Raw genomic sequence first — 16,009 nt, forward strand, 5'->3', positions numbered from 1 at the left:
AGGACCCTAAGGCTCAACCCATTAAGACTTCCAAAATGCTAAGGTTCCAAAATTCAAAGGTTGTGTCCAAAGGTCAACCATGGGGGAATTGGATGCTTTATGTGTGTCAAAAAAATTCTTTACAAATCCCTACTTAGGCCCATGTCACAAGAGGGCGGACGGCCAGTATAAAATTAAAAAAGGACCAATGGTTGAGTTTGCCACTAGCTCTTAGTGTCACATGCATCCGCGGACACACTCATCTAATGCCAACGTGGATGGCTCAGCCACGACCAAGATACTCAACAAAACGTCCGAGGGGTCAGTTGCGCCCACGAACTACTCCAACCAATCAGCTTCAAAGTGCATCCCGCCAAGCTTGGGCCTATGGCGCCAAGCTTTCCTTCTTTTTAAGCATCGCGTTGCTCACACCTTCCTTTGCCGCAAGTTGAGGTGATTAGTAGAAGAGGTATGATTGATGAACACCGATTTTCTTATGTAGCAAGAATTGTATTCTCCACTTAACTAGCTATGCGCTATAAAAACTTGTTGCAGGCTGCCCGTCTCTCCTTGCTAGTTATGTCTTCTGCTACAGTCTGAGAAGTTTGTCAAGATCCGACAGTGTGAGAAGGGAGCAGGTAACTCAGGACTTGCTGTTGAAGTTTTTTCTCTTCTCCATCAAATTCTCTAGTTTTCTTTCAACATCAATTGCTCAACCACACTTGTCTATGTGTGCTTATAGCAAGCTAACCGAATCTTTGTTTCATTGCAATAAACTTTGAAATCCCCTTAATAGCTAATTAGCAGCAAAACCCCTGCAAGTTTCTTGGGTGAGCGATTGCGGAAGACCATCTCAAAGATTTGTGGGTAAGTATAACATAAAATCGCTTTTTTTATGTGTTGAGAGTACGTTGATTTTAATCTCAGCAAGCTAACACTTTTTATCATTATTTTGCACAGATCACAACTGTTGGATTGTTGCCTTTGCTTTCAGTTGTGCCTTTTCTGGAAAAATTTCATCAGGTAACGTCCTTTGTACTTTGTTCATTTTTTGACTTGGAGCTGACTTCTTTTGCTGTCAAAATTTCTGCTTCCTTGCAATATAATTTTGCCTAGTGTTTGTTTCGTGAGATTGGTGGTATGTGTGATTCTGAGCTTGTCCTTCTCTTCTGTGCGTTGTCTATGTGTTGTCATCTCTATTTTCTATAGGAACTTTTCACAATGGACTCGCAAGCTTTTTCACAATGTGATGGTGACTCATATGTTGGTTCTCAAGTTGGTAATGACCAGCTGCCTTACTACGTTGTGGCTTCTCCAAGCTCTTCCATAGGAGCGATGCCACCTCAAGGCGGTTATCAAGCCATGCTTTCATCTTCGGGCACACTTTTCTCAGCATGGTGCAAGGGTAGGTAGCTCCTCTTCGATGATGGTTGGCCAAGGAGCTGTATTTCATTCTCCTTATGCTACTCAACCTACCAGCTATCATAGCCATTCCCCTCCCTCTCAAGCACCCCAGACACAACCCTCACCCACTCAAAGTTCAAGTACACTAGGGGCTTGTGTGCCCATTCCAGCAAAGCTACCTAAATCTCGGAAAGGAAGAAAGACAATGGCATCCGATCATGTACCATCAAGTACTGTGAAGAGAGCAAAGAAACCACAAGAAAGTTCCACCTCTACTACTGAACCAAATAATGCAAAGGATGGCAAGGATGCAAAGTCAAAGTGGCATGATTACTGGGTTGAGCATTTGATTCATGTCAGAGCGTCAATGCACGACGAGTTCAATAAACCATCAAAGCAAGGCATCAACCTATGGAGAAAGATTTCAGTCAAGTTGGCCTCCATGTTTGCTGACTTTGACAAGGATAGCGAAGAGTGCCGAAAGAAATGGGGACGGGTTTATGACGACTACAAGGCAGACAAGGCTCATAATAGCATTTTAGGTAATGACAGGAAAAGGTCATGCAAATGGTATGATGTCGTTGATGAGTACATGCATAGTAGGGCTCATGTTTCTTGCATGAGCCATGCCTCATCCTTGCCTACAGAGCAAGGTGCAACAGGGGAAGAGTCAAGTCTCTCATGCAAGGAGGAGGGCTCCAACAATTCGCGACCTGGGAGACTTCGAAAAGTGCAAGACCAATCCCTCTCACACCTTGCTGAGTGCGGTAAAGATTTGATCAAAGAGCTGAAGGAGTCTAGGGAGCAAATGGAAGCACTTGAAAAACGGAAGCTGGATAATTTTGCAGCATTGCAACTAAATCTTGCTGAGCTTCTGGAAGCATCTAGGAAGAATTGATGGGATGGATTTGCCACAGCTCTTTTAGCTTTCATTGTCATCCATATGGCATATAATTTCAGCTTTGACTCATCATGAGTACTACTTTCTAAGCAGCAGGGTTTTCAGATTCATCTTGTCAAGATTATTTATTTCAGCTTTGGTTGATGAGTACATGCTTTATTTCACATTCATCTTGTCAAGATTATTTATTTCAGTTTTGGTATCATGTCGTTGATGAGTACATGCTTTTCATTGACCTGAATAACTTGCTTCAATGAAGACTATTTTCAGATTTTGCTCATCATGGGTATTCATTTTGAATGAACATATAATTGTACAATTTTGCGTTCAAGATCTGTTATTTACTTGCTTTGATCCTCCTGAATATTTATAATCAGCTTGTCACCGACCTGAGTGCTTAAAAATCAGCTTGTCGTCAACTTAACCAGACTACTTAGACCATTCTCTGTCATGTTACACAGGAAAGACATGGACAAGGACAAGGACAAGAATTTGGCTATGGCAAGCATGTGTGTGCTACTTATGTTGGAGGTTGCAAGCTCAATGCATAGCCATGCTTCAACTGTGAGGGCATGAGTGCATTTGGTGCAAACTGCTGGGCACATCGAGTCTTTTTTGGATAGCATCTCAGGTCGTAGACAAGGTCATGAGTAGAGGGTTTGCTGGGCGTTTGCACGGCCCCAAAACTACCTTGAAAGTTTCTTTTTAGAGTCATGGTCAAGCATCATGTTCAAGCGACGTTTACGAATCAGCAGGGAGACTTTTGAGTACTTATGCAAGATGGTGGCTCCACAAATGAAGAAGCAAAACACTAACATGCGAGATGCTATAACCATAGAGAGGAGAGTTGCTCTTGCAGTTCACAGGCTTGCCAGTGGAGCAAACGTTGAAGTGTTAGCAGACATGTACGGCATGGCTCGTAGTACAGCTACATCTATCATTCTTGACTTCTGCTTCGCCATACAAGAGAGTGGCCTTCAAAACTTCTACATACGTTGGCCATCCATGGCAAGGATGGCACAACTAGCAACAGGGTTTGAAGCTCTTCGAGGAATACCGCTTGTTGTGTGGGCCATTGATGGGTCACATATACCCATCATAGCACCAAAGTTTAATCATGCAGACTACTTCAACATAAAGGGATTTCACTCCGTGTTGCTGCAATTGACAGTCTCTGCCAATTGCATGATTTGGGACTACGATGTGGGCTGAAATCCATGATTCGAAGAATTTCTCTAGGAGTATGTTGGGAAAGAGATGTCAAAGAGGAGAATTGGGTGATTACTGCTTGGTGGATGACTGCGCATATCTAGCACGCTCCTATATGCTGGTCCCATTCAAAGGAAGCAAGGAAGGCCTTCCTGAGGATAGGTACTATTGGAACTTCATCCAGTCAAGTACGTGCATGGCTGTTGAAAGAGCTTTTGGCATGCTTAAGGCTCGGTTTCGTATCTTGCTTAAGCGATGCGACATGTATTTGCAGAATGTGCCAAGTGTGGTCGTTGCTTGCTTGGTGCTACATAATATTTGTCTAGTGCATCAGGACAGTTTTGACAATGATTGGATTGTTGAAGCAGAGACAACCCTTCAAAGTGTTGACAACTTAGAAGAACAGAGAAGGATAGCTTCTACTAGCTTAATGGAGTTGCATGCAGTCCGGCCATTGACAAATGAGGAGTGTATTGCGCGTGGTCAGATCGTGGTCAGGCGTGTGATGTGCAAGGAGAAGACTGCGATATCGTCATGGGAACCAGAGAAGACGACATGGATATTGTAGAGCACCTTGAATAGTCAATGAGTGCGGTGGATGGAAAGAAGAAAGCGCATGGAGCAGCTCGACGTGACAACTTGGCTAGAGCACTCTTCAAAGAGCTTACTAGGAGGAATGTAGCAATTGTGTTTGGAGATTCACTGGAGACTAAGGATGGCAAAGATCCAGCCTCGTCATCTGACAATGAAATGCATGGCTGATCGGCTGGATTTTCTGCTTTTTCCATTTAGTATGGGCACTTTAGATTGTTAGTTTTGTGTTGCATTATTTTGTGTCATGGCTGAGGTACAACAAGCTTGGGCACTTTTAGAGGTTGCCATGTCTTTTGTGAGTCAATACTTGGTTGTAGAGTTATCAACATAATGTTAACAGCAACAAGAAACTGTTCGATTCAAGACCGGCTGTTATTATGCTTTCTATACACTGCACAAATATGTAAACTGCAGCTGGCGTTAATCTCGTGCTCAGGTTATTCTTGTATGAAAACAGAACGGTTTTTGCACCTTCTCATCTCACTAATAAAATGCCCGATTCGGTTCACATATAAAACACCCGATTCGGTGAGCTCAGAGCACACGATCCTAACAAGTTGCCGCAATGCAAACTTTTTGCTGCTTCTGTATGATTCACTTATCCCATTCACAGTCGTTCTCCTATGTTAAGGAAGGTTAAGAGTACTCAAGTTTAAAAATCATGCGCATCAGTTATGTGCATATAAACTTTACAGATACCAATGTCCTCGTCTTGATCTGCCTCGGTGCCTGCGGCAATTACAATTCACAATAATGTAGACGATATAATGCAATGTACTAATTTGCATCGGCATAAACTGGTTTCTGATCCGGCAGGACCGGGCGATTTGTTTCTGCACCAGCTGATATCCGTCTGCTACTATCAAATGTCTGGCGTATATCTTCGCATGCCCGATGCCTCAGCGAAAAGGAAATCCAATCTCTGGCCCATCCTGCCTTGTTAGTAGCTAACCTTCGCAGTCTATTGCAAATCTCTGCCTCCAATCTCTGGCTCATCCTGCCTCGTTAGCTAACTTTCGTTAGTAGCTAAGCTTCGCAGTCTCCTGCCTCGTAGCTAACCTTCGCATTCTATTGCAAATCTCTGCCTCAAATCTCTGGCTCATCCTGCCTTGTTAGCTAACCTTCGCAGTCTCGTGCCTCTGACAGATGGTAAAAAAATCCTTGTTTTCCTCTATGTCCTCCGCCTGTTGTGACTCAATATGATGGACAAGCCTTTTTTAAAGCACTTGGGCATCTGGACTTTTGATGCCAGATCATTAGTGTCCACCGGCCTCTTGTGACATGGGCCTTAGGAGGGGGTGAGCCTTGCTTGTAGGGGATGAGAGAGAAAGTCACAGGTACACACACAAGCTCCCTTTACACAAAGGGAATGAGGGACACATGTCAGCTCCGCTCCCTAGCCTAGATGCCCACAAGGTGTACCCAATTCCTATTGGATGGCCTTGGAGGTGGACCAATGAGAATTAGGCTAGAATAAATCTAGTTTAATTAATTTAAAAATACTTAATAAAAGAACCAATGAGAATTACGCTCTCTAGAAGACTATTGGACAGTTTCCCAAGGGGTCCAATGAGCATTCAGCAGCCCAATGGCTTGCCTGATTCCTATTGGCCAGGAGGCAAAAGGGTCCAATGATAGTTTAGTTGAATTATTAAATTACCTAAAGCTGTCACAAAAGGGGAAAGGGGGACACATGTCAGAAGGCTATCACTTATGCTGCTTAATTGTCATTGGCTAGCCCTAGGGAGGTCCAATGAGAGGGTAGCATGAGCAAATAGCAAGAGGGGTCGACCAAGAGAGAGAGGGGGCTGATTTTTGCAAGGCATTATCACACACACACACACTCACAAAATCTCATGTGTGAAGTAAAGAAGACTCTCTCTCCTTCTCAAGCTTTAATGGAAAGCTTACCACCTACTCCAAGCTTGTGAGAAGGGAGGCCTACACCAACAACTCTTGGCTTTGTGATGTAAATCCAACCAAGAGCCAAGATTCAATACATGCTCATCTCCTCTACCATGCTAATTACTAAGCTAAGCTATGCTAATATGAGTGATTATGTGAGGAGATGTACATCATTCTCGTAAGACTACTCCTTCTTCCTCTCAATCTACTCTCATACCCTGCTAGCTCTCACCATCTTCGAAGGTGTGTGAGGTCTTGGGTCTGAGACCAGGAGAATTGATGTTGTGTTTGATAAGTGTTTTGCTTAGTGCATGAAGATTTCATCTTCATTGCACTAGCTAGTCTTGAAGGAACACAAAGAATTGTATTGTACAATGTCTCTCTTGATGGGAGAAACCATAATACAAAGCCTTTTGGAAAGGGGACCGGCTCCATGTAAATCCGGTCCTCAACTGTTGTCAATAGCTTAATTTCTCTCTCTTTTGAAAGTATTGTTCATGCTATCTAACTAGGTGTTATGCTTTTTGTTGCTCTCTCCACCCAAGCACTCTTGTAATTCTCATTAGGAATCTATCCTAATGAAATTCCCACTATGTTCATGCTAATTTCTGCTACACACAAGTTTTAGGCCATTAAATGTTACACTGGGTCACCAGGAATGTGACCGGGGTTGCAAAGTAATGCAACTCCAATGCAATGTGGGAAGCTCGACGGCAAATGGCTCAGCCATGGCTCAAGGAATACATAAAAGAAATGCCCAGTAGGGGTATTTTGAGTTGTCAGGATACGTCGGCGCCAATTTTCTTTGGTGAGGGCTCTAGGTGAAGAGTCCCTCCATGCTCAGCAAGCATCCATCAAGAAGCAAATTAGCGGCCAGTCATCGGGCAGCCGTGGGGGCACAATGCTAAGTGTCCCCCTCAACAATCTCCTTCAAACGGGCGGCCATTTGGATCCGCCCTCAGAAAAGAAAGTTCTCATTAGTCAAGATCATCAGGAGTTTTCAAGCACCTTGTGAAGAGGTAAGCGGACCCAGAGTCAAACGTGACCATCATCCATTGAGGTTCAACCTATTATTGGTATGGCTTGGCAGAGTGGTCCAAGGTAAGGGGTTGCCTCATCCAGATACAGCCTCCGCTATCAACATGGACGGCTACATGATTTTAGCATTGGCACTTCAAGCCTGTGACACAGACTACAAGTCATGGTGGCAGTGGCTCATTATCAAAATGCAAAGCATATGCACATAGACCCCTGTGTGGCAGGGTCACGGGTAGTGTGACAGGCTGTCCCTCATTCAAAACATGCAAACCCAGCATCATCGAGCTTAAAGGGTACAAAAGGATGAAGAATGTATAGGGAGTGCAATCCTTGACACGAACATCGACGCCAAGTGCAGATTGTCCAAGAGGGCTTCAAACCAAAATGGAAAACAAGCTTGGACGCAATCTCCAACTCAAGAATTCACAGGTAGGAAAGAAAAGCAAAGCAATTCGGCGGCCTAGGCCTGGGAACCTTGGTCATCATAACAGTGGAGCTAAGTGAAGCTCACTAGCATAATCTAGAGGCAGTCCCCCCATGAGAAAGCAGAACATTAGTGCCTTGGATGGAGGACTTGTGGGGAGTACTCCACCCTCATGGCTTCGGGACTCAAAAGAGACCACTTCAGAGGAAGTAGAAATAGGTACAAGGATGCTACCACCAAAATGTATCATCATCATCAAGCACAACGAAGCCGCTAGTTCTAAAGTACCTGAGATGGGATGGGGTCGCTCATCCTTCTAAGTATCTTGGGACTGTGATGGGCACAATTTAGAGATGAGGTGAATTGAAGTAATACAGCATCGGCAGCCAGCCACTGGCCAATGTTTATCCTAAGATGACCAAGGCCTTCTTGGATGCTTCCAGTCAGAGCAAAGGAGCAAGAGCCAAGGCTTCTTCACCGTTAGGGGACAACGAGATGTCACCTAGCAGGTAGTCTAGTGGGACTCTTCAAAGTCAGGCTAGATAGCCCCCTCATTCAGCAACAACAACTGTAGCAAGGCAGGTGCCAAGGATGGCCCTCCTTAGCATAGGAAAATATCTGACAAGGGAAAGGCCACGCTAGATCATCGTGAGGTCAATAGTACCTCTTGATGAGAATTCAATCAGCAGGTGAAGGCAAGGCATCCGGATCCTAGCCCCTATCATCAGTGGGTGAGCCAATCAAGGAAACAATCCCCCAACTCAACCAAGATGCATTCAACAACAACTGAGCACTAGATCATCAAAACCAGGACCGAGTACTTGCAGACTATCAAGCTACATCCAGAGCCTGAAAGCAGTGAGACCAAACTTTAGAAGCATGATCGAGTGCCTGCCAAATATTAGGCTACATCAAGAGCCTAGAACACTGACAGGATCTTCATAAGCAGGACAATGTGCCTGCAGACCATTAGGCTATGTAAGAGCCTAGCTTTATCATAGGCCAAGCCGGGGACCCAAATTCTACTAGGGTGGATCATGCACCTTGACACAACAGCGAAGCTGGGGACCCATAAGTGGTGGACCGAGCCCCTCAGCAAGGCCAGGGACCCAACTCGACTTGGGTGGACTGAGGAAAGACACAGTGAATCCGGGTACCCATAGGTGGTGTACTGAGCACCACAACGAAGACAAGTACCTGTGAGCAGGTGGAATGAGGACGAAAGCAAAGCCGGATGACCCAGAAGTGGTGGACCAAGCACCACAGTGAAGCTGGAGGCCTGCAAGCGGGCGGGCCATGCATCTCTTTCAAGCACAGGTTTCGGGGATAGCCCCCCATAAAGACGGCTCAACGCAAGGGCCACATGAGGAAGGCCCCCTCACAAGAAGGTCGGAGATTGAGTGATGCCTCACACTGTGATGGTTCTGAGAGGATAGCACTGCTCATGAACCTAAGACAACATCAGCCCAATCAGAGTGGGCTCATTTTCAGCGGAAGGCAGGTAACCAGGCTATGTCCACTTAGAAGTGACATAGACCCATCAAGAAAAATAACCTACATCTCGGCTCAAACAGGAGCCCCTCCAAAGGTAGAGACAATAGGTATGCCTATATCCGGCTCACACAGGAGCCCTTTTAGGTACCAAAGAGCGTACACCTACACTTGGCTCAGACAGGAGCCCCTATAGCTACAGATGAAGTCAAGACCCACATTCGGCTCAAAGTGGAGCCTCACAGTACACAAGGAAAGGTATGTGGTGCAACCACATCGGGCCCAAGAAGACGAGCCGCACCATCAACCCTCTTCTTCCAACCGAACCGTCAACCCTTCATCCAAATCATAGCGGATCTAAGCAAAGGAAAACAAGAAGAGCCAAGATGAGTCATTCTCGGGTTTGTTTTTGTTGGCCAACAAAAATAGGTTTGTGAAGAACAAGTCAAAGTTCTTCAAGAGCAAGACAGATACATGTGAGCATTCAGGCTCAACTCAAGAGACAAGCTTCGACCCTTCCCTGCAGTGAGCCAAGTGGCTGAACAACACGAGAAGAGAAACTAGATTCTACTCACTTCTAGAGCGAGCCATATGCCTACACATTACAAAGTGTCCTATAACCTGCAAGCCATCTCTGTGGTGAGAGAAAAATTGCTACACCACACGAGTCTAGCACAACACAGAAAAAAAGTTAGTACACATAATAAGCAAGTGAAAAACTATACCTCAATAGTCTCTATTTGTCAGTAAATGCATTGGACCTCTCCAATTGGGTAGTCTCTCAAATCTCTACAATGCAAAAGACAATTGCTGATTTTGATCAAAATTGGTGACTATCTTTATATAGGTAATTCTTTCGATCAAAACATCTTTTGATCGAGACCAAAAAATACGAGTATTTTCTGATTATTCAAGATTTTGGCACATAATAGCATTTTATACGTATCATTTTTTAATACAGACGTATTAATGTAGCCCAACTTAAATCTTTGTCCGTCCTAATGGTTTCTCTTTACCTCTAGCTTGAGTATCCATATATGACCCTAGAGATGATACAAACTAGCTACAAATTGCACACTCATATTGTCCTACTGTAGTGATGCATATAAGAAAATTCCAACCTAGCGACAAAATTCTCATTTTCTTGTAGCCATATATGAATATAAAGTTTCATAACAACTCATAGTTGTACAAATTAGTAGCCAAATATCAACAACAAATGATCAGGCTAATCTCCCCAAGGATTTTATATGTAGTACAAAGTATTTAAAGCTACGTAGAAGTGAAAATTCATCAAACAAAATTGTACCATCAAGATATTAAAGTTTGAAGTTGGCAAAAGAAAAAGGCAACGAGAACTAGATGATCTTTGCTGTGACCTTGGCGTGAAATTTTAAGAAGGAAATCTTGGTTGAAGGCTAGAATGTGGAGTTTTGGCAAGCCTTGATGGCTCCCTCATTGGATCACTAACTAGCTAGGTGGAAAATCCTGGTTTTAAATAGCACATTTTATGTAGCTTCCTAAGTGTGTCTTTTAAAACACCTAAGAGTGCAATGCCCATGTGGCGGCTCCTTAGCACATGGTGGGTGGGAATAAACCCACATGTAAAAAAATGCAAGAGGGATACTGGGATATATACCCCAAGTGGGCATCCCTCCATTGGCATCAAAAGATGAGATGAGAGAGCTCTTGGGGTGCAATCATGGAGGCACACTCTCCCGCTTCCCCTAGGTGTTGCGAGTGGTGGTGCCACTCTATCTTGGTGCCTTTATCTAATGGTGGAGCCTTCTATTGGAAATGTTAATGGATTGCAATGGCACCGTACATGGCTGTATTGACATGCGGGGGTCCATAAGCCCCTCCCCTTTTGATGTGCAATAGAGAATCCCCCCCTTCCCCAATAGCAACCTCGCTATTGCTTAAGGGAAAGGAGTCAAGTCTATGTGTATGTGTGTGTGTGTGTGTGTGTGTGTGTGTGAGAGAGAGAGAGAGAGAGAGAGAGAGAGAGAGAGAGAGAGAGAGAGAGAGAGAGAGAGAGAGAGAGAGAGAGAGAGAGAGAGAGAGAGACTAAGGAAGGTCGGTGGGGGGTGTAAAAACTCTCCCAAAGGGAAAAAATAACCATGCAAGACTTCTTTTATAGATTTGGACATGCTTTTGGTGCAAGAGACCTTATTTAAAATGAAAAACCCCCCTTATAAGGAGCCTTTTTCTGGACTATGTATGGGATATTTCCATCAGATTGATAAGCAGAAGCCCATGGTGTTGTGAAATACAGTCTTGTACATAGTCTGTTTTGAAGATCAAGCTTCCATAGCCATTTTGGTGCCATTTTCCCCTACCCCTCTTGGCTTTTGCTATTGATATTCGTATTGTGGTATCGGCGTACGTGTTCCCCTCGGGCCATAGATGGTGCGCATAGAGAGAGAGTGGTATTGTGTGAAAAAGTAATTGGAAGGATAAACAAGCCATGGAATGTGTTTGAAGTGTTGATCTTGATGAGAGTATGCGTGTGGTGATTTGTGTGCAAAAAAAAGGTCTTCTCTTAGGAAAGTGTGTTTGTGAAGGTGTTTCTAAAAGGATTTTGGGGATTGTGGATGCCCTAAGCTATAGAGATGCATTTTTGATTGTTTTTGTGTCTCTTTTTACCCTTTCCATCTTCTAGTGCTTTGATAGGGGCTCACTCTGATTGCTCTAGTAGTTGACTTAAAGAAGAGGTTTTTTGACAAGCAATGATCGTAGCATGGAGTTATGGGGTCAACCTTTATTGATTGAGGAGAATATAGAGGAGTGGATGGAAAATTTCAAGTCACATATTCTATCATTGTGAATGCCAAACGAATACATCAAATTGACATGAGTAATTAATGAGGTATGCAATTGATTTTGATTTTGTTTCAAAATGTCTTCAAGAACATGACCAGTGGCTATGGCATGCAATAAACATGTGCAATGCCATGGAAAGTTTTCCATACTTGTGTGATTTTAGCCATCAAGGCATAAGCAAGGATTTTTAAAATTTCCATAGGCAATAAATTTCTTACAAATGCACTATCAAATATCAAAAGACTACTTTAAATACCGTAATCAAGAAAGGCATGTGCACAAGTTTGAAACATGCTATCAGCATGTTCCAAATTTGTATGCTATCAGCATATGAATTTGGGGGGACTTTGCCACATGTCTGCATGATAGCTCACACTCTATTGCTATACATGGCTATGAGTCAAGTTCAAGCAAGAACACCAAAATGAGACTAAAGTTCACTCTCATGCGAGCCTTTACTTCTAAACTTCAAGACAAATGGCCACCGAGGTGACGAGGCTAGACAATCTCAAGTCCTTCTTGTCTTTTTGTGTTTCAACCTATAATTTGGAAAATATTTTCTACTTTGCAAAGTGCTTTGAGGGCCAAACAAAACCCATTCCAAGTTACTTCTCATTGAAAGGGTAATAAGGGTAATGATAGACAAGTTTGGCGCATTAGAAAGATGTGGATATAAGCTCATATTTATGTTGAGAAATGTTGAATTGTGATGTATCCATGCCAATACAAATTGTGTAAGTCACTTATCATATGCATTCCAATACAAATTGTGTATCCATTCCAATACAATTCTTTTATGGAATTCCCTACACCAATGTTGAATTTTGTATCCATGCTAATACAAATTGTGTAAGGCACTTATCATATTGGCTCAAACTATTCAGGCCATCATTTTAACAAAGGATATATATATCATTCTATTTTTTTGACTTGAATATCGTGTTTTTTTTCAATGAATTATTATGATGCTTATCCGATTGAACTTGTTGCAAGAGCTACCTATGGCTGTAACCTTCGCCTTGATAACACTTGAGAAGAAGGTATATTTTATTCTATCCATAGCATATGACTGCAAAAACGAGCACTCTATATCATTTCTTATATGAAAAAACTATATGTACTATCGAAGATGATTTTGTTACCATATACATGTGGTACTGATGTGTGTGAACACACTTACGACCGCCAATGCATTTTTTCTCTCACTATAGGAGGTTTTTTTCCCGTGCATTGTATATATGCCCATCACTCTAGGGCGGCTATCTACCTTTCAAGTTCACACTAAGAAATACACTCTATGTTGTATACCTTGATATTTCTTCTTCTTCTCCAAGATGTGTGTGTTTTCTTGCAACCCTAATTCCAACAACTTGTATGAGAGTAGGTTGCATCCTTGTGAGCTTAGTTGCATGTAGCTCTAGTGCACACCTGCTCACTTTCTCCGATTTCTATGCTTTGGCGAGCGTCCATAGGTCTACTCAGATTTTTCATTTGGGCTCATTTTCGCCTCCGTTTCCACTACAGGCAGTACTATGAAGGCTATTTTGACATTTTGTGTAGAGTTTTGTGAGGGTTGTTTTCTGCATAACATGTCCCATATAGTCTTCTAGGATTTGTGCTATATAGAACGTGCTGTTTTTGCTTTATTTCTCCTCTTTTTGGGTAGTTTTCACATCAGGTGCAACATTTACCATGGCTACCAAGATGTTTTTCCATCTCATGAGAAAGATGATATGGACACTTTATTTGCTAGTGTCAAGGATATCAATGAGCAACTTATTTCTATAGGTAAAGTCATTTTTGACGGTTCCCTTGTGCAGACTATTCTTGATACTTTTCCAGATTCATACCACACTTTTGCTAGTACTTGGAGACTTATGACACAAGGAAATCTAGAAGTTGTCAAGTTTGATGCATTCTGCACATTGCTACTACAAGAATCACTTCGCAAAAAAAAAAAAGGACTAGAGCGTGTAATTGAACTAGACTTTATTTCTCCTCAAAGAAAAAGTGGTAGCAGCAATGCAACCACTTCTCATGGTTCTTCTACGAGTGTTAATTCACATGTTCCTAATGCTTTTGCTGGTAGCAATTTGTCTGGGAGTTTGCATGCAAAGGGAGAAAAGAAGATGCATTGCCATTATTGCAAATCTCATGATCACTTGATCACGTAGTGTCCTAATTTTGAATTCCAAAGAGGCTAAGAAGAAAGAGGCTCGTTCCACTACAAAGTCTAGATCCACTATAAATGCAATTATTGTTGAGTCTTCTAGGAAAGGAAACTGTGATGTTGATTTTGATGTAGAATGGGCTTTTAATGCAAAGATCACTTTATGATCCTTCTATCCATGATGCATGTTTGTCAGTTTCTATAGATGCTCATGTGTGGTACTTTGGCAGTGGTGCTACAAAGCACATTAACTCTCAACATAACTTTTTTACCTCTCTCGAGGATGTCCCTTGAGGGAATTCAATCACTTGTGCCAACAATGCCTCTTATCCGATCAAGGGAGTTGGAAAGATTGTGCTTACTACTACAAATGGAAGTTCTTCATACTTTTTGATGCATTTTATGTACCTGGGATCAAGAAGAATCTCTTGTTTCTATATACACTTGTATAGTCAAATTTGTGGATGTTATATGTATAATACATGATCTCACTTTTGGTGATGAAAGTGTTGCATCTGGCATTTTATGTCACGGGCTGTATAATTTCACTTTGTATGACAAGTGTGGGAAGAATTTTACAAATGTCGTTGTGGATTCTAAGGTTATTTCAAATGCACAACTTTGGCATGCACAATTTGGTCAAATGCACAATTAATCCAAGAAGCTTTGAGATAATTATCAGAGGTAAAAATCGTCTTAAGAAACTCGTGATAATTAGTTTAACTAATTATCTTAGAAGAAAAACACTATTTGTAAGGAAAATTAAAAGGGGGGAAATAGCAAATGAATCCAAAAATCTTTGAGATAACTATCAGAGGTAAAATATATCTTCCAAAACCTGTAATAATTATCTTAACTATAGATAATTAGTTTAACTAATTATCACAACAGAAAAACACTATTTTTAAGGGAAAATAAAAGGGGGAAAATAACAAACTAATTCAGAAAGATTTGAGATAATTATTAGAGGTAAAAATCATCTTAAGAAACTTGTGATAATTATCTTAACTACAAATAAATAGTTTAACTAATTATCTAGGTAGAAAAACACTATTTTTAACAAAAAGTAAAAGGGAGAAAATAGCAAATCAATCCAAAAAGCTTTGAGATTATTATCAAAGGTAAAACATTTCCTAATAAACCCATGATAATTTTCTTAACTACAAATAATTAGTTTAACTAATCATTTCAAGAGAAAAACATTGCTTTTATGGAAAAATAAAAAGGGAAAAAGAGAAAATTAATCCAAAAATCTTTGAGATAATTATCAGAGGTAAAAAATATTTTAAAAAACTCGTGATAATTATCTTAACCTCAATTAATTAGTTTACCTAATTATTTTAGTAGGAAAAACACTATTTTTAAGGGAAAATTAAAAGGGGAAAATAGCAAATTAAACTAAACAGCTTTGAGATAATTATCAGAGGTAAAGCACATTCTAAAAAACCCATGATAATTGGGAATCCTCCTTTGGAAAGGAACTAAAATACATCCAACCATTCTGGATCTGTGTTTTCCTTAGCGGCGGTTACTTGGAACAATTCTGCGTCTACCGGCTAATCTCTCAAGGATACTTTTGAATAACCCTCAGTGCTTCTGGGCAAAAAGTCAGCTCCACAATAGAATTTTCCAGGCTTATGGAATATGCAAAATTCAAATTCCATGAGGAACATCATCCATCTAATCAATTGGCCTTGAATAATGACTTTGTTGATAAAAAACAACAATACCTAATGATCCACATAAAAATGAAACAACTTGCCCAGTAAATAGTGTCGAAATTTAGTTGCACTTAAAACCATCCCTAAAGCTTCTCTCTCTATAGTCATGTATCCTTGTTCAGCCTGAGTGAATCTCTGACTAGCAAAATATACTGGGTAGTCAGTCCTCCCTTCTAGTTGAGCTAGGATTGCTTCCATTGCTAGTCCTGATGTATCGACATGTACATGGAAGATAACTTCCCAATCCGGCTGCTGGAGCACTGGCTTACTGACTATAGAATTCTTCAAATTTTGAAAACTCTCCTCACATTCAGTTGTCCAATTGAACTTGTTGGTTTTCTTTGTAAGCT

The 16,009-nt window shown here is 41.6% G+C and overlaps 1 protein-coding gene across 1 annotated transcript; it reads left to right on the forward strand.

Annotated features, from left to right (window-relative positions):
- The first annotated feature begins 884 nt into the window (after positions 1 to 884).
- On the forward strand, positions 885 to 2,334 carry LOC147441056 (uncharacterized). Its single transcript, XM_086483644.1, has one exon. The coding sequence runs from the start codon at positions 1,403 to 1,405 to the stop codon at positions 2,279 to 2,281; it is 879 nt and encodes a 292-aa protein (XP_086339770.1). The 5' UTR covers positions 885 to 1,402; the 3' UTR covers positions 2,282 to 2,334.
- Positions 2,335 to 16,009: the final 13,675 nt, after the last annotated feature.

Source organism: Adiantum capillus-veneris, chromosome 15 (assembly GCF_014529385.1).
Source record: "Adiantum capillus-veneris isolate H3 chromosome 15, ASM1452938v2, whole genome shotgun sequence".
Classification (NCBI taxonomy): domain Eukaryota; kingdom Viridiplantae; phylum Streptophyta; class Polypodiopsida; order Polypodiales; family Pteridaceae; genus Adiantum; species Adiantum capillus-veneris.